Below are 23,545 nucleotides of genomic sequence, written 5' to 3'. Positions count from 1 at the left end.
TTCTAACCATCTTACCCATCTGACCCTTCTAACCATCTTACCCATCTAACCATCTTACCCATCTAATCCATTTTTACCATTCTAACCATCTGACCCTTCAAACCATCTTACCCATCTAATCCATTTTTACCCTTCTAACCATCTGACCCTTCAAACCATCTTACCCATCTAATCCATTTTTACCCTTCTAACCATCTGACCCTTCAAACCATCTTACCCATCTAATCCATTTTTACCCTTCTAACCATCTTACCCATCTGACCCTTCTAACCATCTTACCCATCTGACCCTTCTAACCATCGGACCCTTCTAACCATCTTACCCATCTGACCCTTCTAACCATCTTACCCATCTAACCCTTCTCACCATCGGACCCTTCTAACCATCTTACCCTTCAAACCATTTTACCCATCTAATCCATTTTACCCATCTAATCCATTTACCCTTCTAACCATCTTACCCTTCTAACCATCTAACCCATCTAATCCATTTTATCCTTCTAACCATTTTACCCTTCTAACCCATCTGATCCATTTTACCCTTCTAACCATCTTACCCTTCTAACCATCTTACCCACCTTACACTTCTAACCCTTCTAATCCATCTAAACCTTCTAACCCATCTGACCATTCTAACCCTTCTAATCCACCATTTTACCATTCTAACCATTTTAACCATCTTACCCTTCTATCCATCTAACCCATTTGACCCTTCTAACTAATCTAATCCATTTTACCATTCTAACCATTTTACCCTTCTAACCATCTTACCCTTCTAACCATTTTACCATTCTAACCATTTTACCCTTCTAACCATCTTACCCTTCTAACCATTTTACCCTTCTAACCATTTTACCCTTCTAACCATTTTACCCTTCTAACCATCTTACCCTTCTAACCCTCCTAACCAGCTAACCCATCTAATCCAATTTACATTTCTAACCCATTTTACCATTCTAACCATTTTACACTTCTGACCATCTAACCCATCTTACCATTCAAACCATTTTACCCTTCTAACCATTTTACCCTTCTAACCCATCTAATCCATTTTTACCCTTCTAACCATCTTACCCTTCTAACCCTCCTAACCATCTAATCCATCTAACCCATCTAACCCTGCTAACCATCAGACCCTTCTAATCATCTTACCCATCTAACCCTTCTAACCATCGGACCCTTCTAACCATCTTACCCATCTGACCCTTCTAACCATCTTACCCATCTAACCATCTTACCCATCTAATCCATTTTTACCATTCTAACCATCTGACCCTTCAAACCATCTTACCCATCTAATCCATTTTTACCCTTCTAACCATCTGACCCTTCAAACCATCTTACCCATCTAATCCATTTTTACCCTTCTAACCATCTGACCCTTCAAACCATCTTACCCATCTAATCCATTTTTACCCTTCTAACCATCTTACCCATCTGACCCTTCTAACCATCTTACCCATCTGACCCTTCTAACCATCGGACCCTTCTAACCATCTTACCCATCTGACCCTTCTAACCATCTTACCCATCTAACCCTTCTCACCATCGGACCCTTCTAACCATCTTACCCTTCAAACCATTTTACCCATCTAATCCATTTTACCCATCTAATCCATTTACCCTTCTAACCATCTTACCCTTCTAACCATCTAACCCATCTAATCCATTTTATCCTTCTAACCATTTTACCCTTCTAACCCATCTGATCCATTTTACCCTTCTAACCATCTTACCCTTCTAACCATCTTACCCACCTTACACTTCTAACCCTTCTAATCCATCTAAACCTTCTAACCCATCTGACCATTCTAACCCTTCTAATCCACCATTTTACCATTCTAACCATTTTAACCATCTTACCCTTCTATCCATCTAACCCATTTGACCCTTCTAACTCATCTAATCCATTTTACCATTCTAACCATTTTACCCTTCTAACCATCTTACCCTTCTAACCATTTTACCATTCTAACCATTTTACCCTTCTAACCATCTTACCCTTCTAACCATTTTACCCTTCTAACCATTTTACCCTTCTAACCATTTTACCCTTCTAACCATCTTACCCTTCTAACCCTCCTAACCAGCTAACCCATCTAATCCAATTTACATTTCTAACCCATTTTACCATTCTAACCATTTTACACTTCTGACCATCTAACCCATCTTACCATTCAAACCATTTTACCCTTCTAACCATTTTACCCTTCTAACCCATCTAATCCATTTTTACCCTTCTAACCATCTTACCCTTCTAACCCTCCTAACCATCTAATCCATCTAACCCATCTAACCCTGCTAACCATCAGACCCTTCTAATCATCTTACCCATCTAACCCTTCTAACCATCGGACCCTTCTAACCATCTTACCCTTCAAACCATCTTACCCATCTAATCCATTTTACCCATCTAATCCATTTTTACCCTTCTAACCATCTGACCCTTCTAACCATTTTAACCATCTGACCCTTCTAACCATCTTACCCATCTAACCATCTTACCCATCTAATCCATTTTTACCATTCTAACCATCTGACCCTTCAAACCATCTTACCCATCTAATCCATTTTTACCCTTCTAACCATCTGACCCTTCAAACCATCTTACCCATATAATCAATTTTTACCCTTCTAGCCATCTTACCCATCTGACCCTTCTAACCATCTTACCCATCTAACCCTTCTAACCATCGGACCCTTCTAACCATCTTACCCATCTGACCCTTCTAACCATCTTACCCATCTAACCCTTCTAACCATCTTACTCTTCAAACCATTTTACCCATCTAATCCATTTTACCCATCTAATCCATTTACCCTTCTAATCCATTTGACCCATCTAATCCATTTTTACCCTTCTAACCATCTGACCCTTCAAACCATCTTACCCATCTAATCCATTTTACCCATCTAATCCATTTTTACCCATCTGACCCTTCTAACCATCGGACCCTTCTAACCATCTTACCCATCTGACCCTTCTAACCATCTTACCCATCTAACCATCTTACCCATCTAATCAATTTTTACCATTCTAACCATCTGACCCTTCAAACCATCTTACCCATCTAATCCATTTTTACCCTTCTAACCATCTGACCCTTCAAACCATCTTACCCATCTAATCCATTTTTACCCTTCTAACCATCTGACCCTTCAAACCATCTTACCCATCTAATCCATTTTTACCCTTCTAACCATCTTACCCATCTGACCCTTCTAACCATCTTACCCATCTGACCCTTCTAACCATCGGACCCATCTGACCCTTCTAACCATCTTACCCATCTGACCCTTCTAACCATCTTACCCATCTAACCCTTCTAACCATCGGACCCTTCTAACCATCTTACCCTTCAAACCATTTTACCCATCTAATCCATTTTACCCATCTAATCCATTTACCCTTCTAACCATCTTACCCTTCTAACCATCTAACCCATCTAATCCATTTTATCCTTCTAACCATTTTACCCTTCTAACCCATCTGATCCATGTTACCCTTCTAACCATCTTACCCTTCTAACCATCTTACCCACCTTACACTTCTAACCCTTCTAATCCATCTAAACCTTCTAACCCATCTGACCATTCTAACCCTTCTAATCCACCTAACCCATTTTACCCTTCTAACCCATCTAATCCTTCTAACCCATTTTACCCTTCTGACAATTTTACCCTTCTGACCATCTAATCCATTTTACCCATCTAACCATTTTACCCTTCTAACCATCTTACCCTTCTAATCCATCTAACCCTTTTAACCCATTTTACCTTTCTAATCACTTTAGCCTTCTAACCAATTTACCCTTCTAACCCATCTAATCCATTTTACCATTCTAACCATTTTACCCTTCTGACCATCTAACCCATCTAACCCTTCTAACCATCTTACCCTTCAAACCATCTTACCCATCTAATCCATTTGACCCATCTAATCCATTTTTACCCTTCTGACCCTTCAAACCATCTTACCCATCTAATCCATTTTACCCATCTAATCCATTTTTACCCTTCTAACCATCTGACCCTTCTAACCATCTTACCCATCTGACCCTTCTAACCATCGGACCCATCTAACCATCTTACCCATCTAACCATTCTAACCATCGGACCCTTCTAACCATCTTACCCATCTAATCCATTTTACCCATCTAATCCATTTTTACCCTTCTAACCATCTGACCCTTCAAACCATCTTACCCATCTAATCCATTTTTACCCTTCTAACCATCTGACCCTTCAAACCATCTTACCCATCTAATCCATTTTTACCCTTCTAACCATCTTACCCATCTGACCCTTCTAACCATCTTACCCATCTAACCCTTCTAACCATCGGACCCTTCTAACCATCTTACCCTTCAAACCATTTTAGCCATCTAATCCATTTTACCCATCTAATCCATTTACCCTTCTAACCATCTTACCATTCTAACCATCTAACCCATCTAATCCATTTTATCCTTCTAACCATTTTACCATTTTACCCATCTAATCCATTTTTACCCTTCTAACCATCTGACCCTTCTAACCATCTTATCCATCTGACCCTTCTAACCATCGGACCCTTCTAACCATCTTACCCATCGGACCCTTCTAACCATCTTACCCTTCAAACCATCTTACCCATCTAATCCATTTTACCCATCTAATCCATTTTTACCCTTCTAACCATCTGACCCTTCAAACCATCTTACCCATCTAACCATCTAACCCATCTAATCCATTTTATCCTTCTAACCATTTTACCATTTTACCCATCTAATCCATTTTTACCCTTCTAACCATCTGACCCTTCTAACCATCTTACCCATCTAACCCTTCTAACCATCGGACCCTTCTAACCATCTTACCCATCTGACCCTTCTAACCATCTTACCCATCTAACCCTTCTAACCATCGGACCCTTCTAACCATCTTACCCTTCAAACCATTTTACCCATCTAATCCATTTTACCCATCTAATCCATTTACCCTTCTAACCATCTTACCCTTCTAACCATCTAACCCATCTAATCCATTTTATCCTTCTAACCATTTTACCCTTCTAACCCATGTAATCCATTTTACCCTTCAATCCATTTTACCCTTCTAACCATCTTACCCTTCTAACCATCTTACCCATCTTACACTTCTAACCCTTCTAATCCATCTAAACCTTTTAACCCATCTGACCATTCTAACCCTTCTAATCCATCTAACCCATTTTACCCTTCTAACCCATCTAATCCTTCTAACCCATTTTACCCTTCTGACAATTTTACCCTTCTGACCATCTAATCCATTTTACCCTTCTAACCATTTTACCCTTCTAACCATCTGACCCTTCAAACCATCTTACCCATCTAATCCATTTTACCCATCTAATCCATTTACCCTTCTAACCATCTTACCCTTCTAACCCATCTAATCCATTTTATCATTCTAACCATTTTACCCTTCTAACCCATCTAATCCATTTTACCCTTCTAACCATCTGACCCTTCAAACCATCTTACCCATCTAATCCATTTTACCCATCTAATCCATTTACCCTTCTAACCATCTTACCCTTCTAACCCATCTAATCCATTTTATCCTTCTAACCATTTTACCCTTCTAACCCATCTAATCCATTTTACCCTTCTAACCATCTTACCCTTCTAACCATCTTACCCACCTTACACTTCTAACCCTTCTAATCCATCTAAACCTTCTAACCCATCTGACCATTCTAACCCTTCTAATCCATCTAACCCATTTTACCCTTCTAACCCATCTAATCCTTCTAACCCATTTTACCCTTCTGACAATTTTACCCTTCTGACCATCTAATCCATTTTACCCTTCTAACCATTTTACCCTTCTAACCATCTTACCCTTCTAATCCATCTAACCCTTTTAACCCATTTTACCTTTCTAATCACTTTAGCCTTCTAACCAATTTACCCTTCTAACCCATCTAATCCATTTTACCATTCTAACCATTTTACCCTTCTGACCATCTAACCCATCTAACCCTTCTAACCATCTTACCCTTCAAACCATCTTACCCATCTAATCCATTTGACCCATCTAATCCATTTTCACCCTTCTGACCCTACAAACCATCTTACCCATCTAATCCATTTTACCCATCTAATCCATTTTTACCCTTCTAATCATCTGACCCTTCTAACCATCTTACCCATCTGACCCTTCTAACCATCTTACCCATCTAACCATCTTACCCATCTAACCATTCTAACCATCGGACCCTTCTAACCATCTTACCCTTCAAACCATCTTACCCATCTAATCCATTTTACCCATCTAATCCATTTTTACCCTTCTAACCATCTGACCCTTCAAACCATCTTACCCATCTAATCCATTTTTACCCTTCTAACCATCTGACCCTTCAAACCATCTTACCCATCTAATCCATTTTTACCCTTCTAACCATCTTACCCATCTGACCCTTCTAACCATCTTACCCATCTAACCCTTCTAACCATCGGACCCTTCTAACCATCTAATCCATTTTTACCCTTCTAACCATCTGACCCTTCTAACCATCTTACCCATATGACCCTTCTAACCATCTTACCCATCTAACCATCTTACCCATCTAACCATTCTAACCATCGGACCCTTCTAACCATCTTACCCTTCAAACCATCTTACCCATCTAATCCATTTTACCCATCTAATCCATTTTTACCCTTCTAACCATCTGACCCTTCAAACCATCTTACCCATCTAATCCATTTTTACCCTTCTAACCATCTGACCCTTCAAACCATCTTACCCATCTAATCCATTTTTACCCTTCTAACCATCTTACCCATCTGACCCTTCTAACCATCTTACCCATCTAACCCTTCTAACCATCGGACCCTTCTAACCATCTAATCCATTTTTACCCTTCTAACCATCTGAGCCTTCTAACCATCTTACCCATCGGACCCTTCTAACCATCTTACCCATCTAACCATCTTACCCATCTAACCATTCTAACCATCGGACCCTTCTAACCATCTTACCCTTCAAACCATCTTACCCATCTAATCCATTTTACCCATCTAATCCATTTTTACCCTTCTAACCATCTGACCCTTCAAACCATCTGACCCATCTAATCCATTTTTACCCTTCTAACCATCTGACCCTTCAAACCATCTTACCCATCTAATCCATTTTTACCCTTCTAACCATCTTACCCATCTGACCCTTCTAACCATCTTACCCATCTAACCCTTCTAACCATCGGACCCTTCTAACCATCTTACCCATCTGACCCTTCTAACCATCTTACCCATCTAACCCTTCTAACCATCGGACCCTTCTAACCATCTTACCCTTCAAACCATTTAACCCATCTAATCCATTTTACCCATCTAATCCATTTACCCTTCTAACCATCTTACCCATCTAACCACCTAACCCATCTAATCCATTTTATCCTTCTAACCATTTTACCCTTCTAACCCATCTAATCCATTTTACTCTTCTAACCATCTTACCCTTCTAACCATCTTACCCACCTTACACTTCTAACCCTTCTAATCCATCTAAACCTTCTAACCCATCTGACCATTTTACCCTTCTAACCCATCTAATCCTTCTAACCCATTTTACCCTTCTGACAATTTTACCCTTCTGACCATCTAATCCATTTTACCCATCTAACCATTTTACCCTTCTAACCATCTTACCCTTCTAATCCATCTAACCCTTTTAACCCATTTTACCTTTCTAATCACTTTAGCCTTCTAACCAATTTACCCTTCTAACCCATCTAATCCATTTTACCATTCTAACCATTTTACCCTTCTGACCATCTAATCCTTCTAACCCATCTGACCCTTCTAATCCATCTAACCCGTATAACCCTTATAATCCATCTAACCCCCATCTAACCCTTATAATCATTCTAACCCTCCTTATCCTTCTAACCCTTCTAATCCATCTAACCCTTCTAATCATTATAATCCATCTGACCCTTCTAACCCATCTAATCTATCTAACCCATCTAACCCTTCTAATCCATCTAACCCATCTAACCCTTCTAACCCTTCTAACTCATCTGACCCATCTAACCCTTCTAACCCTTCTAACCCATCTAACCCATCTGACCCTTCTAATCCATATAACCCTTCTAACCCATATAACCCTTCTAACCCATATAACCCTTCTAATCCATAAACTGGTGTGATTCAAATGTTGATGATGTGTGTTTGTTGTTTCACCAAAGGGGTAAAGCCCAGGGCATTACTCTTGGCCGTGTGTTTACCTTGTTTCGAAACAACCCCCTGCTGCTCCTGCAATAACAGTTGGTGCATGGTGGGATTTTAAGGAGTGTGTGTATGGCTGGTGTGTATGGCGAAGCACCGTGAAGGCGGTGAACCCGTATGTACACGGTCAACCTCATTCAGTGCACTTTGAGCTAATGAAACCCCATCCCACTGATGAAGTGGACTGTCCTCCCTGCCCCTCGCAGACCAATCAATTTGGGAGGCAGGTAGCCTAGCGGTTAGAGCTTTGGGACAGTAAGGTTACTTGCTTGAAACCCGAACTGGCAAGGTGGAAAAATCTGCAGTTTTGCCCTTGAGCAAGGTAGTTAACCCCCACAACAACTGCTCCCTGGGCGGCGATAACGTGGACTTCGATTAAGGCAGCCCCCGCACCTATCTGATTCAGAGGGATTGGGTTAAATTCGGAAGACACTGTATTTCGTTTGAATGCATTCAGTTGTGCAATTTACTCGGTATCCCCGTTCCCTTTCCCAATAGTGATTATGTCGGACATATTTCTATGATATGACCCCTAGCGTTGAGGTCACAGATGAGAACATAGTGAGTTTTATTCTGTGGTTGATTCTTTATTCGCAATGTGAGGGAATTGAATTGGGTGATGCTAAATCTCTATTTTGATAGGTACAGATATAAAACTAACAATGACTATCTAGGAGATGCAATTGAATAATTTATGCAATGTTAGATGATTGATTACCAGTAGTTATGTGATCAAATCGACTATGTTAGGATTGGTTGTTCTAGGCAGGTTAAGTTGTATATCTCATCTCCCCTGGTCTGCTAAACCCTCTCTCTCCTCAGCAGCCCACAACCTCCCACTGCATCTCGGGAGGAAGTCACACAGTTAAATGAAACACATGCATCACTGCCCATGTGTGTCGATGTGGCGTGGCATGGTAGTTCTCGCTACTCTCTTCTGATATGCAGATGTGTGCACATGTATGAACACACACACACGCAGACACACACACACACAGACACACACACACACACACACACACACACACACACACACACACGCACACAAAAACACACACACCAACCAAAGAGGATCAGGATTGGGGGGGGGGCAACGTCTCTCAAACCCCCAAGCTACCGCCTCTACACCCTACTATGCCTTAATCACACTAATTAATTTAGGTGAGCTTTTTGACTAAATGACAATATCCACACTGATTTGTCAATTTGCATAGCTAATTAAGTCATTAGCTCAAAACGTGCTGATTGCCAACAAGCCTTGAATTCGCCATCTGTTCCTGCGGGGGTGGTTGTCAATCTACCTCTGGCCAGTTTGGGTGGTCAGACTTGGATTGGGGGAATGTTAATTGTGATCTAATTAATAATGTTTGATCTACTCATCTCATTATCTTTAGCATTAGCTAGCCAGTTATCCTTGAATGGGCCAATGGGCTGTTAAAACAGCTAAAAATGTTCATTTTCTGATCATATGTTAGTGTATTAGCATCCCTTTTGAGATATTAGACAACCCGCTACTTCTTCTGTGTTTGCAGATCTGAAGGAACTGGACAGGTGTAAGCAATATGGTAGATGCTCCTCTATGCCCATTGAAAGGCTGGGCTGAGCTTTCAGCATAGACCTATCTAGTCTCTTAAGATTTGCAAATCAGAATGTGTAGGTAAGGACCTATGAGGTGAAATGTTCAGAGGGATACAGATAGAAGCGTAACAAATAGAGCTAACAACACATGTTGATTCACACATGTTCACACATTTTCTACCTGACAGACAACCATATCTGTTCTACACAATCCATTTCTATCTGAATGTTCCCAATGAATCCTCCAGCAAACATATAGGAGTACTCTGCATTCTTTCATAGTAGCACTCTCCGTGGTTTTCAATGTAATTTCAGCCCAGCAACCAGTAGAGGTCCCTGTTGAACAACACAACAACCCACTCCCCCTCCTTTCTCTATGCCCCCCATTCACCCACTCCCTCCCTTTCCTCCTTGTCCTCTCCTTATTGTCATTGGGCTCACGTAGGGCCTGTGCTCAGCCAACGAACGAACAACTTCTCAGACAAAGCTAGCAGGCGTGCAACATATGTAACCAGCATGTTACCGCCACTGCTCTTAAAGACGCATGTCAACATTAGCCATAGGAAGTGTGTGTTCTTAAAGAAAGGATGGGGGATGAGGAGGGAGAGGAGGTTGTGTGTGGGAAGGAAAGGAGAGGAGAAGGGGGGTGTATACAGATATACTGATAATGAGTGATGGCACAGAGCCAAACAGCCTCCCACTGAGAAAACAATTTGTGTGTGTGTGTGTGTGTGTGTGTGTGTGCGTCCGAATGATTGAGTAAGAGATAGAAGAGAGTGAGAGGTAGCTAGAGTTGGCGAGGGTGTGTGTCTATTTGTGTGTGAGAAAGGGAGATTGAGGGAGAGAGATCGAGAAAGAGCAAGAGAGAGGGGGGAGCTTGAGTTGGAGAGGGTGTGTGTCTATGTGGGTGAGAGAGAGAGGCATAAAAAATATATACATAGAGAAAAAAGAGAGACGCCCTGAGAATTAAAAAGCATGACCTGCGGCACCGTGAGGAACAACGTAACCCAAAACAAAGAGGGTTCACAGTTCCCCAGTCCCCAGTCCCCAGTCCCCAGTCCCCCCCCCCCCCCCCCCATCCAAAGGGACTACAGTACTAAGCCGTCAGTATGACTCCTAACAGTCCATACAGCAAACCCAGGGTGTGATAGTGAGAAAGTACTATAGCCTGTCCAAACAATTGAGGCGCAATAGCACTTTATCCCCCGGGGTGATGTGAAGAGCGAGGTCTAACACTCAGTGGTTTAAGTAGGTGTTTAACCTCGAACTGTGTCAAGTGGCCCCATTGTATTGACATGTCAAGGAAGAAAATATGCTATGCATGGGATAGACAAGAGCCATGGGATAGACTAGAGCCATGGGATAGACTAGAGCCATGGGATAGACTGGAGCCATTGGATAGACTAGAGCCATGGGATAGACTAGAGCCATGGAGTGCCAGATGATAAAGCACTCACCAGAGCAGAGGGTATGATGCAACAGGAGAGGATAATTCTAGATGAATACTTGAATAAACATATTATGATAGTAGATTGATAGTCCTATAAATTAATTGTTGTGTTTCATTACATGCCTTCCTGCCTGCGTGTCTATAGTAGCTGTGTAGAAGGGGTGTAAGAAGGTGTATAGTGGTGTAAGAGGGTGTATAGTGGTGTATCGGGGTGTAAGAAGGTGAAAGACGGTGTATAGTGGTGTAAGAGTATGTATAGTGGTGTAAGAGTGGGCCAAACCCAGTAGATCTGATGCTTACAGGTACCTGACTGGAAAGGCTGAAGTTGCTGGCAGGGCTTCTCTTCTTACTGTTGGCATTGCCCACGCTGCTGTTGGCACTGCTGGCAGAGTTCTTCCTTTTCCTCCTCTTCGTCGTCGTCTGTCTTGTTGGCTCAGCTTTGGCACGACCAGCAAATGAAACAAGAGCCATGGGGGACAACATAATGCATACACCAAGGTGGGGGTAACTCATTAAAAGATATGTGTATATTGACATGCACACACACGCACCCATGCAAAAATGCACAGACAGACAGACATACATACACACGCACAATACGTACAACACGCAACAACTAAAAAACCATCCATGCTTTGTTAATATCAGAGGTGAAATCAAAACGCGTTATCATCTCCCAAGTCATGCACTAGTTGGAAAGATCCCATGTTTCATTTGTATAAATGCTCAACAATAGAACGTGCTGCTTGACTTAATGTGAATGCCTTAAGGACCTTGGTGTTGTACGGTTCTCAAAAGCCTGCCCAACTTAAAACTACACTACTGTGAGAGATAACACCATCTTTTATAAAAATTACTCTACTGTGATAGATACCATCTTTTATAAAACTGCTCTACTGTGATAGATAACACCACCTTGTCACGCCTACTCCCGTTCCCTCTCTCCAGCGCTCAACGTCGCCACTAACCACCAGTCCTGGCAACCCACATTACGCATATCTGGCAACCATCATTACGCACACCTGCTCCCCATCGCTATGCACACCTGGACTTCATAATTTACTTGATTACTTCCCCTTTATTTAGCCCTCAGTAGCCTCTGTCTTCAGGCAGTATTGGTTTTGTTTTCTCTCACGTTCTGGATGCTTCTCATGTTTGTTAATCTGTATCGTTTCTCTATTAAACTCAATTTCTAGACCTGCTTCCTGACTCCCAGCATATATGTTACACACCTTTTATAAAACTATTCTACAGTGAGAGAACCCCCCCTTTTATCTTACTGTATCTATATTTCTAATGTATTATTATTTATTTGTATTGCTGTGGTTTGTCTTTACGAGTCAGATTGTTTGTTTGTTTGCGTCACCATATGAAGCGGTGATGGACAGTGTGGTGTCTTAGCAAACATTTTAGGTCAATGATTTAGAATTTCATAGTGACTTAGCATAAAATACTGAATGTGACATGCAGTCATCTAATTTCGTCTTTAGGCGGTTGTTGAGCATTCATGACAAAAAGTACACAACAATGTATTTCATGACATTCTGTTCAGAGAGAGAATAAAATACAATCTCCAAGACTACTTCTCTCTCTATTGAAAACTACAGGAAGACAGAAAAGGTACCTTTTTTGTGATTTGTGGGGAATATTTCCGTTTTGAAATTCTGTGGGTGTCCAGCTGAAACCAGAATCAAAATGGGTTTTGTTTATTGTAGTGATGAATTATTTTAAGTAATTAAATATCAGAGAGAGAGAGAGAGAGAGAGAGAGAGAGACCAGAAATTACAACAGAGAGAATATAAGAGAAAAGATAGCTAGCTGTACATTCACTGCAATGTACAGACAAATATATTGTCTAAATATTATTACTGTTGAGTAATATTTCGAAAAACATTATTACTAAGGGGTACAATTATGAAAAGTATTTTTGTCTAATTATGAGCCACACATTTCATTAATTCATAAATAAAATATTAAATAAAAAAAGGGTATATCCTTGATCATTATTCTTGTGTAAAGTAATAAGATAGGTTCAGTAGAGATCTTAGCAGTACTTATATCTGTTTCTGATGTACATAAATGATGTGTTTAGCTATTTTCACCAAGTGTTTGTAAGAGAATGTTATTCCTCTGAATGTCAGTGTGGGAAAAACAACATTTCTGTGATCTTCAAAAAGATGTCTGAAAATGAAATACATTTCTTATACTAATCACACCAAGGGAGATGCTTTATTATTCAAAGGCAACCAGCGACGTCTAATTTATCTGAAAAGATAACATAACTGAGGAACATACAGTGCATTCGGAAAGTATTCAGACCTCTTGACTTTTCCCACATGTTACGTTACAGCCTTATTCTAAAATTGATTAAAAAAAAATAAAATCTTCATCAATCTACACACAATACACCATAATGACAAAGCAAAAACAGGTTAAAAAAAATGTATTAAAATGTATTAAAAATACAAAACAGAAATACCTTATTTACGTAAGTATTCAGACCCTTTGCTATGAGACTCAAAATTGAGCTACATCCTGTTTCCATTGATCATCCTTGAGATTTTGCTACAACTTGATTGGGGTCCACCTGTGGTAAATTCAAATGATTGGACATGATTTGGAAAGGCACACACTGTCTATATAAGGTCCCACAGTTGACAGTGTATGTCAGAGCAAAAACCAAGCCATGAGGTAGAAGGAATTGTCCGTAGAGCTCCGAGACAGGATTGTGTCAAAGCACAGATCTGGGGAAGGGTACCAAAACATTTCTGCAGCATTGAAGGTCCCCAAGAACACAGTGGCCTCCATCATTCTTCAATGGAAGAAGTTTGGAACCAACAAGACTCTTCTTAGAGCTGGCCGCTCAGCCAAACTGAGAAGTCAGGGGAGAAGGGCCTTTGTCAGGGAGGTGACCAAGAACCCAATGGTCACTCTGACAGAGCTCCAGAGTTCAGCTGTGGAGATGGAAAAACCTTCCAAAAGAACAACCATCTCTGTAGCACTTAACCAATCAGGGCTTTATGGTAGAGTGGCCAGACGGGAGCCACTCCTCAGTAAAAGGCACACGACAACCCGCTTGGAGTTTGCCAAAAGGCACCTAAAGACTCTCAGACCACTAGAAACAAGATTCTCTGGTCTGATGAAACCAAGATTGAACACTTTGGCCTGAATGCCAAGCGTCACATCTGGAGGAAACCTGGCACCATCCCTACGGTGAAGCATGGTGGTGGCAGCATCATGCTGTGGGGTGTTTTTAAGTGGCAAGGACTGGGAGACTAGTGAGGAGCAAAGTACAGAGATCCTTGATGAAAACCTGCTCCAGAGCTCTCAGGTCCTCAGCCTGGGGGGAAAGTTCACCTTCCAACAGGACAATGACCCTAAGCACACAGCCAAGACAACGCAGGAATGGCTTCGGGACAAGTCTCTGAATGTCCTTGAGTAACCCAGTCAGAGCCTGAACCCAATCGAACATCTCTGGAGAGACCTGACAGTTCTTGAGAGGATCTGCAGAGAAGAATGGGAGAAACTCCCCAAATGCAGGTGTGCAAAGCTTGTGCCATTGAAGACTTGAAGCTGTAATCACTGCCAAAGGTGCTTCAACAAAATGCTCAGTCAAGGGTCTGACTACTTATGTAAATGTGATATCAGGTTTTTAAAATACATTTGCAAAAATTTATAAAAATCCGTTTTGGTTTGTCACTATTGGGTATTGTGTGTTGATTGATGAGGGAAAAAAACGTTTTAATCCATTTTAGAATAAGGCTGTAATGTAACAAAATGTTGAAAAAGTCAAGGGGTCTGAATATTTTCCGAATGCACTGTACACCTTTTTTTTTAAATCAGAACTGTAATCTCTTCACCCAGAACCAAATAAACATCTCTATTGCTAGTCAATTGTAATGTTTAAGGTTGTCACGAGAAACTATCAAAACGGTGACAAGTCTATTACCAATTCCCATCTACTACTTTGACAACCCCAGGAACAGGAACATGATGTCCATTGTCAGAAACAACCGTCTCTGGCATCACAACTGTTTACGTCAATGTCGAACAAATGACGCACTAAAACTTGTTCATTTCCATTAAAAAAACTTATCAGTGCATAAATGCATCCGTGCTTCCTTCCTCGCTAAAACAGAACCATTTTCCAGGTCTGAGAAGAATTGGAGGAAAGATGAAAAACTTGACTAATAAGGAAACCACAATTACACAATTATTAGACCAGCTTAGTTCAGTTTGCTTTCCTTTAAAAACACAGGCAGACAGACGAACTGTAGTGGCGCACGAAAGATTTATGACCAGCAAAACTGATCCTAGATCTGTGTCAAATGATAAAAGCTACCATTCTAATAATCTGGCTATACACCCAATACAATGTTAAGAATAAAGTCCACTAGTGAAACAGGTATTGAGTAAAGGCAATATGTAAAGACATATACAGAGGGTTCTGGATCCCAAAGCTGCTGTCAGTTCCTATACAGCTGATACGTTTGGCACCTTACATTTTCTTTTACTGAACCCTGATACTATACAACATGAAATTGATCAAAGGTTTATCTCCTTGTGCACAATTACACATTGACTGTTCAACTTCTCCTTTTTCAAAGCGTCTGTTCCAGATGATTCTACGCTCATTGACAGTGAGAATTCAAACCTCTTGGGAGCTATCAGCAAGGGAGTTGGATCTTGTAGTTTGATTACACCAGGCACCCTTAATTAAAGTTCAGAAGCCTTGCACATTACACAGGTCCGAGTCAAAGGGTTTCTACGGGTGTTGCTTTTTTAAGACGTCTTGTCAAGCCCTGGCGAACATTGCAGTAATTTGCAGGCCTTGAATATGTCAAAAACTCCAGCTTTAATATTGCACAGACAGTTTAAGCCAACTATTTTTTAAGAACCACCCTTCGAACATCAACCATAAAACCCTGAAATGGCCGGTTACAGTCTGTTCAAATAAAAATTCCAGAGGAAGTCCTGATCAATTTCCTGATTCCTGACAGGGAGAATAAATGTGAGGTATTATGCAATATAATACATATTTAGAAATACAAATAATGTAATAAAAATGGATTACTATTATTTTTTCAACATGGTCTCCAGAAATTAGACAATCTAACTATTGTCATTATATCACCTCAGCTCTCCTATTACTATAGTCACTATAATAACATTGGTTGTGTCCCATAGGGCACTGGTGAAAAGTATTGCACTATACCGGGAATATGGTGCCATTTGGAACACAGTATTAATAGTTGCAGAACAGTGTGTTTGGTTAGTAAAGCCGTATAAACGTTACCTGGCGGGGCCACCATTCTCTGCCACTTCTGGAACAGGCATGTCTTCAGACAGTCCCTAGGGCTGAGGTTGTAGGTCTTGTGCCTGGACATGAGCTCCTGCATGGGCTCCAGGATGACACACAGCTGCAGATGATGGAAAAAACGAACACACACACATGCAAATGTTGAATTTCGTAGTATAAAAACGCAAATGCATATATAGTACATATACACGTTGTTTTCCATGTTGGTGAAGATGGATCTGTAATTGTTGTGTGAGCTTCGCTCTAAAGGGTATCATTTCTACATACTGTATCTGAAATTCTGTATTACAGCAAGGAGAATCCTCAAGTGATCTATGAAGTCATCACAAAGAGGACATGGGGGCCAGTTTGTCAGTTTAAATAGGTAAGACACTCACAGCTGTGTAACTTTCAAATGTGGCAAACAGCCTCCCTCAACAGTTATCTTAGGCAGCAACAAACATCAAAATGCTCGTCCCTGCTGTCACACCAAAGCATTGTCATGCGGGTACACAGACCCTTCAAATTAGTGGATTCGGCTATTTCAGCCATATCCTTTGATGACAGGTGTATAAAAATGAGCACACCGCCATGCAATCTCCACAGGCAAAACATTGGCAGTAGAGTGGCCTTACTAAGGAACTCAGTGACTTTCAACGTGGCATCATAATAGAATGCCACCTTTCCAACAAGTCAGTTCGTCAAATTTCTGCCCTGCTAGAGCTATCCCAGTCAAATCTAAGTGATCTTATTGTGAAGTGGAAACGTCTAGGAGCAACAACGGTTCAGCCGTGAAGTGGTAGGCCAAACAAGCTCACAGAAAGGGACCAAAGCGCAAAGCGTGTAAAAAATAGTCTGTCCTCGGTTGCAACGCTCACTACAGAGTTCCAAACTGCACCGGCTCGAGTGGTGTAAAGCTCTCCTCCATTGGACTCTGGAGCAGTGAAAACAAGTTCACTGGAGTGATGAATCACACTTCACCATCTGGCAGTCCGATGGACGAATCTGGGTTTGGCGAATGCCAGGAGAACTCTACCTGCCCCAATGCATAGTGCCAACTGCAAAGTTTGGTTGAGGAGGAATAATGTTCTGGCGCTGTTTTTCATGGTTTGGAAAGGGAAATCTTAAAGCTATAGCATACAATGACATTCTAGACAATTTATGTTCTTCCAACTATATGGCAACAGTTTGGGGAAGGCCCTTTCTTGTTTCAGCATGATAATCCAAAAAAAAATCAAATTTATTTATATAGCCCTTCGTACATCAGCTGATATCTCAAAGTGCTGTACAGAAACCCAGCCTAAAACCCCAAACAGCAAGCAATGCAGGTGTAGAAGCACGGTGGCTAGGAAAAACTGCCTAGAAAGGCCAAAACCTAGGAAGAAACCTAGAGAGGAACCAGGCTATGTGGGGTATAATGCCCCGTACACAAAGCGAGGTCCACACAGAAATGGTTTGTACTCATACAGATCTTAATTGGATCACAACTGTTGAAGGAGAACCTTCCAGCAAAGCAGGAAATGCAACATTTGTAGTGTATTTGAGGTTTAAAAGGCTTCTTGAGTTAGTAGTTTCCCCTTTTGCCTTACTAAAAAATGTATAAACCCATACAAAAATGTCCAATAATTATAATCCACATAATAATTCACATTTCCTGTTGCTGCAGGATTTGTTATCCTGATGTAGCAAACTGGCTCAAATTAAGATCCTACATATCTAGGCCTATCAAAACAGACCTGGGTGTGTAAATAGGATCAGTTTAGCCTTTTAGATCATAAGGAATAGGATTCGCTACTACTACAGATCTATTTCCTAATGCCATTGGACGGTATGCAGGCGAAGAGAACATGCATGTAACACATGTAGCACACTAAGCCCATGTTGTTTCTCTGTTGCTGTCCTCTTGACACGGCTATATCCCCCCTAGCTCAGGGAACAATCCCTGGATTTGACCTTGAAAACAAGTGCTATTTTCAGGTTGAATGGTAGGAAGTCTGCTGCACGGCTCTAACACATGGAAAGGCTTAAATACAGTGACCAAAAAAAGCTTGTTTTGACCCTTGGCCAGGAAACCATCAGTCTCTTTGGGAAGAACTGATAAACGGTAGGAAATGCATGGGCGCCTTTTGAAAGACAATAAAGACTCCATTTATGTGAGGAAAGGGCGTATTTTATTTGAACAGTGACACTCTAAGATAGCAAGAGAGAAATCATTGCGGCTCACAGTGACGTGAGGCAGACCGATGATATTTACTCAAAGTACAGTATGAAATTGACCCAAACTCCAAAAGTCAGCCAATTCCTAATTTGCCTCAGAGCCAAGACTAGGATTTGTTGGTGAAAAATTACAAGGGGTATTTTGTTTGGGATAAATTAGGTAGGTTGTGGGGTGTCATAAAAACTGAAAGGAATAGCTTAGTAGCATTACACTAACGGCCATTAGCGAAATCTCCTATAGGTAATGGATGACATATTGTCATTAACTGGAAAGCAAGTCTGTCTGTGTAATTTGAGTTCAGCAAAATAACTAAATAATATACTGTAGGTGTGTTATGGCGCACACCACTCCAAAACTACACTCAATATATTCCATATGATCATTCCATATGCTTTCCATAATTATTTTAATGGTATGCTGCAAGGAATCTTAAAAAAAACATTAATCCAACAAAATGTTAAGAACGGTCATTCAAAAATCTACCCAAAAGCCCTCTGTCTCTGTCTCTCGCTCTCTCTCCCCTCTCTCTCCCTCCACTCTCTCTACACATTCTTCATAATAAACAGTGGCTAAGCTCTTCGCCGTCTCTCCGTGCTGCATTTCACAATTCTGAGTCAACAGGGAGCATTCATTAATGTTATGCTAATTTTCTCAATCCAATTAATTCACTCCCTCTCTCTTTTCTCCCTCACTCTTCTTCTCTTGTTCTCCCATTTGGAAATCGGAGCTGTCACTCAATCTTGGAATGAAAAGCACAAACAAAAGACATCTGAAATACTGACTAATGTATTCTGGTGCAGACAGCTGAGAAGTCCACTAAGTTCATGTTTTAAATACACTGAGGACTGGAACCAAAAAGTAAAGAAGAACATATAGGTGGATATTCACTGATGCATTTATGTATTCAGAATAAAATAACATATTGTAATAGCTGTCAGTACTGTTTTATGTATTCAGATTAAAATAACATATTGTGATAGATGTCAGTACTGTTTTATGTATTCAGATTAAAATAACATATGGTGATAGATGTCAGTACTGTTTTATGTATTCAGATTAAAATAACATATTGTGATAGATGTCAATACTGTTTTATGTATTCACATTAAAATAACATATTGTGATAGATGTCAGTACTGTTTTATGTATTCAGATTAAAATAACATATTGTGATAGATGTCAGTACTGTTTTATGTATTCAGATTAAAATAACATATTGTGATAGATGTCAGTACTGTTTTATGTATTCAGATTAAAATAACATATTGTGATAGCTGTCAGTACTGTTTTATGTATTCAGATTAAAATAACATATTGTGATAGATGTCAGTACTGTTTTATGTATTCAGATTAAAATAACATATTGTGATAGCTGTCAGTACTGTTTTATGTATTCAGATTAAAATAACATATTGTAATAGCTGTCAGTACTGTTTTATGTATTCAGATTAAAATAACATATTGTAATAGCTGTCAGTACTGTTTTATGTATTCAGATTAAAATAACATATTGTAATAGCTGTCAGTACTGTTTTATGCATTCAGATTAAAATAAGATATTGTAATAGCTGTCAGTACTGTTTTATGTATTCAGATTAAAATAACATATTGTGATAGATGTCAATACTGTTTTATGTATTCAGATTAAAATAAGATATTGTAATAGCTGTCAGTACTGTTTTATGTATTCAGATTAAAATAACATATTGTGATAGATGTCAGTACTGTTTTATGTATTCAGATTAAAATAACATATTGTGATAGATGTCAGTACTGTTTTATGTATTCAGATTAAAATAACATATGGTGATAGATGTCAGTACTGTTTTATGTATTCAGATTAAAATAAGATATTGTAATAGCTGTCAGTACTGTTTTATGTATTCAGATTAAAATAACATATTGTGATAGATGTCAGTACTGTTTTATGTATTCAGATTAAAATAACATATTGTAATAGCTGTCAGTACTGTTTTATGTATTCACATTAAAATAACATATTGTGATAGATGTCAGTACTGTTTTATGTATTCACATTAAAATAACATATTGTAATAGCTGTCAGTACTGTTTTATGCATTCAGATTAAAATAACATATTGTAATAGCTGTCAGTACTGTTTTATGTATTCAGATTAAAATAACATATTGTGATAGATGTCAGTACTGTTTTATGTATTCAGATTAAAATAACATATTGTGATAGATGTCAGTACTGTTTTATGTATTCAGATTAAAATAACATATTGTGATAGATGTCAGTACTGTTTTATGTATTCACATTAAAATAACATATTGTGATAGATGTCAGTACTGTTTTATGTATTCACATTAAAATAACATATTGTGATAGATGTCAGTACTGTTTTATGTATTCAGATTAAAATAACATATTGTGATAGATGTCAGTACTGTTTTATGTATTCAGATTAAAATAACATATTGTGATAGATGTCAGTACTGTTTTATGTATTCAGATTAAAATAACATATTGTAATAGCTGTCAGTACTGTTTTATGTATTCACATTAAAATAACATATTGTGATAGATGTCAGTACTGTTTTATGTATTCACATTAAAATAACATATTGTAATAGCTGTCAGTACTGTTTTATGCATTCAGATTAAAATAACATATTGTAATAGCTGTCAGTACTGTTTTATGTATTCAGATTAAAATAACATATTGTGATAGATGTCAGTACTGTTTTATGTATTCAGATTAAAATAACATATTGTGATAGATGTCAGTACTGTTTTATGTATTCAGATTAAAATAACATATTGTGATAGATGTCAGTACTGTTTTATGTATTCACATTAAAATAACATATTGTGATAGATGTCAGTACTGTTTTATGTATTCACATTAAAATAACATATTGTGATAGATGTCAGTACTGTTTTATGTATTCAGATTAAAATAACATATGGTGATAGATGTCAGTACTGTTTTATGTATTCAGATTAAAATAACATATTGTGATAGATGTCAATACTGTTTTATGTATTCAGATTAAAATAACATATGGTGATAGATGTCAGTACTGTTTTATGTATTCAGATTAAAATAACATATGGTGATAGATGTCAATACTGTTTTATGTATTCAGATTAAAATAACATATTGTAATAGATGTCAGTACTGTTTTATGTATTCAGATTAAAATAACATATGGTGACAGCTATCAGTACTGTCTGTGAATGGAATTATATTGTACATTCCATCTTGACATTTTATAAATATTCATTTTCAGGTACCTAACAATTAGAAATTGTGGAGGGTATGCTATGGTAGCTATATCAAGGTGATTGTTGAACTGAATAGTGCAACAGAAAGATCCACACAGACACAGCCGGAGAGAGACAGAGACAGACACAGACAGACACACAGACACAGCCGGAGAGAGACAGAGACAGACACAGACAGACACACAGACACAGCCGGAGAGAGACAGAGACAGACACAGACAGACACACAGACACAGCCGGAGAGAGACAGAGACAGACACAGACAGACATACAGAGACAGAGAGAGACAGAGACAGACACAGACAGAGAGAGACAGAGACAGACACAGACAGACACACAGACACAGAGAGAGACAGAGACAGACACAGACAGACACACAGGCACAGAGAGAGACAGAGACAGACACAGACAGACACACAGACACAGACAGAGAGAGACAGAGACAGAAACAGAAGGACACAGACAGAGACAGACAGAGAGAGACAGAGAGACAGACACAAACAGACACACAGACACAGACAGAGAGACAGAGACAGAAACAGAAGGACACAGACAGAGACCGCGAGAGACAGAGGGAGACAGAGACAGAGAGACAGACACAGAGAGAGAGACAGAGACAGAAACAGAAGGACACAAACAGAGACAGACAGAGAGAGACAGAGAGACAGACACAAACAGACACACAGACACAGACAGAGAGAGACAGAGACAGAAACAGAAGGACACAGACAGAGACCGCGAGAGACAGAGGGAGACAGAGACAGAGAGACAGACACAGAGAGAGAGACAGAAACAGAAACAGAAGGACACAGACAGAGACAGACAGAGAGAGACAGAGAGACAGACACAAACAGACACACAGACACAGACAGAGAGAGACAGAGACAGAAACAGAAGGACACAGACAGAGACCGCGTGAGACAGAGGGAGACAGAGACAGAGAGACAGACACAGAGAGAGAGACAGAAACAGAAACAGAAGGACACAGACAGAGACAGCGAGAGACAGAGGGAGACAGAGACAGAGGGAGACAGACACAGAGAGAGAGACAGATACAGAAAGACAAACATGAGACAGAGAGCTCTTACCCTGAGGTAGTTGAGGGTGAAGTTGGTCAGCCCCATGCGGGTGATGTTTTTGGAGAGCTGTTCCAGAACCTGGGGGTCTTGTGCCTAAGGGTTGGGGGGGGGCAACATACAGTTTGCATTAATATTAACTACTAATATTAATTTGTTAGAACTCTTTTATATAATAGAAGTCTTCAGTCTGAAAATGCTGTGTATTGACAAAACAAAAGACAGATGAGAAGCCTAGCCCGGCTCTGCGTCCATTCAAAATCAAAAACACACTAATTCCCAGTTGAATCTTGGTGTAGAGAAAGTCAGGAAAGATGGACGATGGTAAAAAAAAAAAAAAATCGGTATATATCAATATCAAGAAGCCACCTGACTACAGCTTAGTGTTGTGAGAACCCGTGACTCCAAGAGA

General features: G+C 39.7%; 1 protein-coding gene across 6 annotated transcripts in view; it reads right to left on the bottom strand.

The window, feature by feature from the left end:
* LOC110487746 (LIM domain-binding protein 2) overlaps positions 1–23,545 on the bottom strand; it is a 119,703-nt gene that overhangs the window by 11,242 nt on the left and 84,916 nt on the right. For 2 of the 6 annotated variants that reach the window (XM_036943085.2, XM_090198518.1), the window contains 4 exons: positions 23,146–23,229; positions 16,585–16,708; positions 12,913–12,966; positions 11,589–11,725 (listed from right to left, as the gene is read on the bottom strand). In XM_036943085.2, coding sequence (XP_036798980.1) covers positions 11,589–11,725; positions 12,913–12,966; positions 16,585–16,708; positions 23,146–23,229 — 399 coding nt within the window. Of the gene's footprint in view, positions 1–11,588; positions 11,739–12,912; positions 12,967–16,584; positions 16,709–23,145; positions 23,230–23,545 lie in introns of all 6 variants that reach the window. The other 4 variants (XM_090198515.1, XM_090198517.1, XM_036943086.2 and 1 more) reach the window with 3 other exon arrangements.

This window comes from Oncorhynchus mykiss, chromosome 14 (genome assembly GCF_057628025.1).
Source record: "Oncorhynchus mykiss isolate SJ-2025 chromosome 14, ASM5762802v1, whole genome shotgun sequence".
Classification (NCBI taxonomy): Eukaryota; Metazoa; Chordata; class Actinopteri; order Salmoniformes; family Salmonidae; genus Oncorhynchus; species Oncorhynchus mykiss.
Note: the sequence above shows the minus strand (reverse complement) of the source record. Positions and strands in the feature narration are given on the sequence as shown.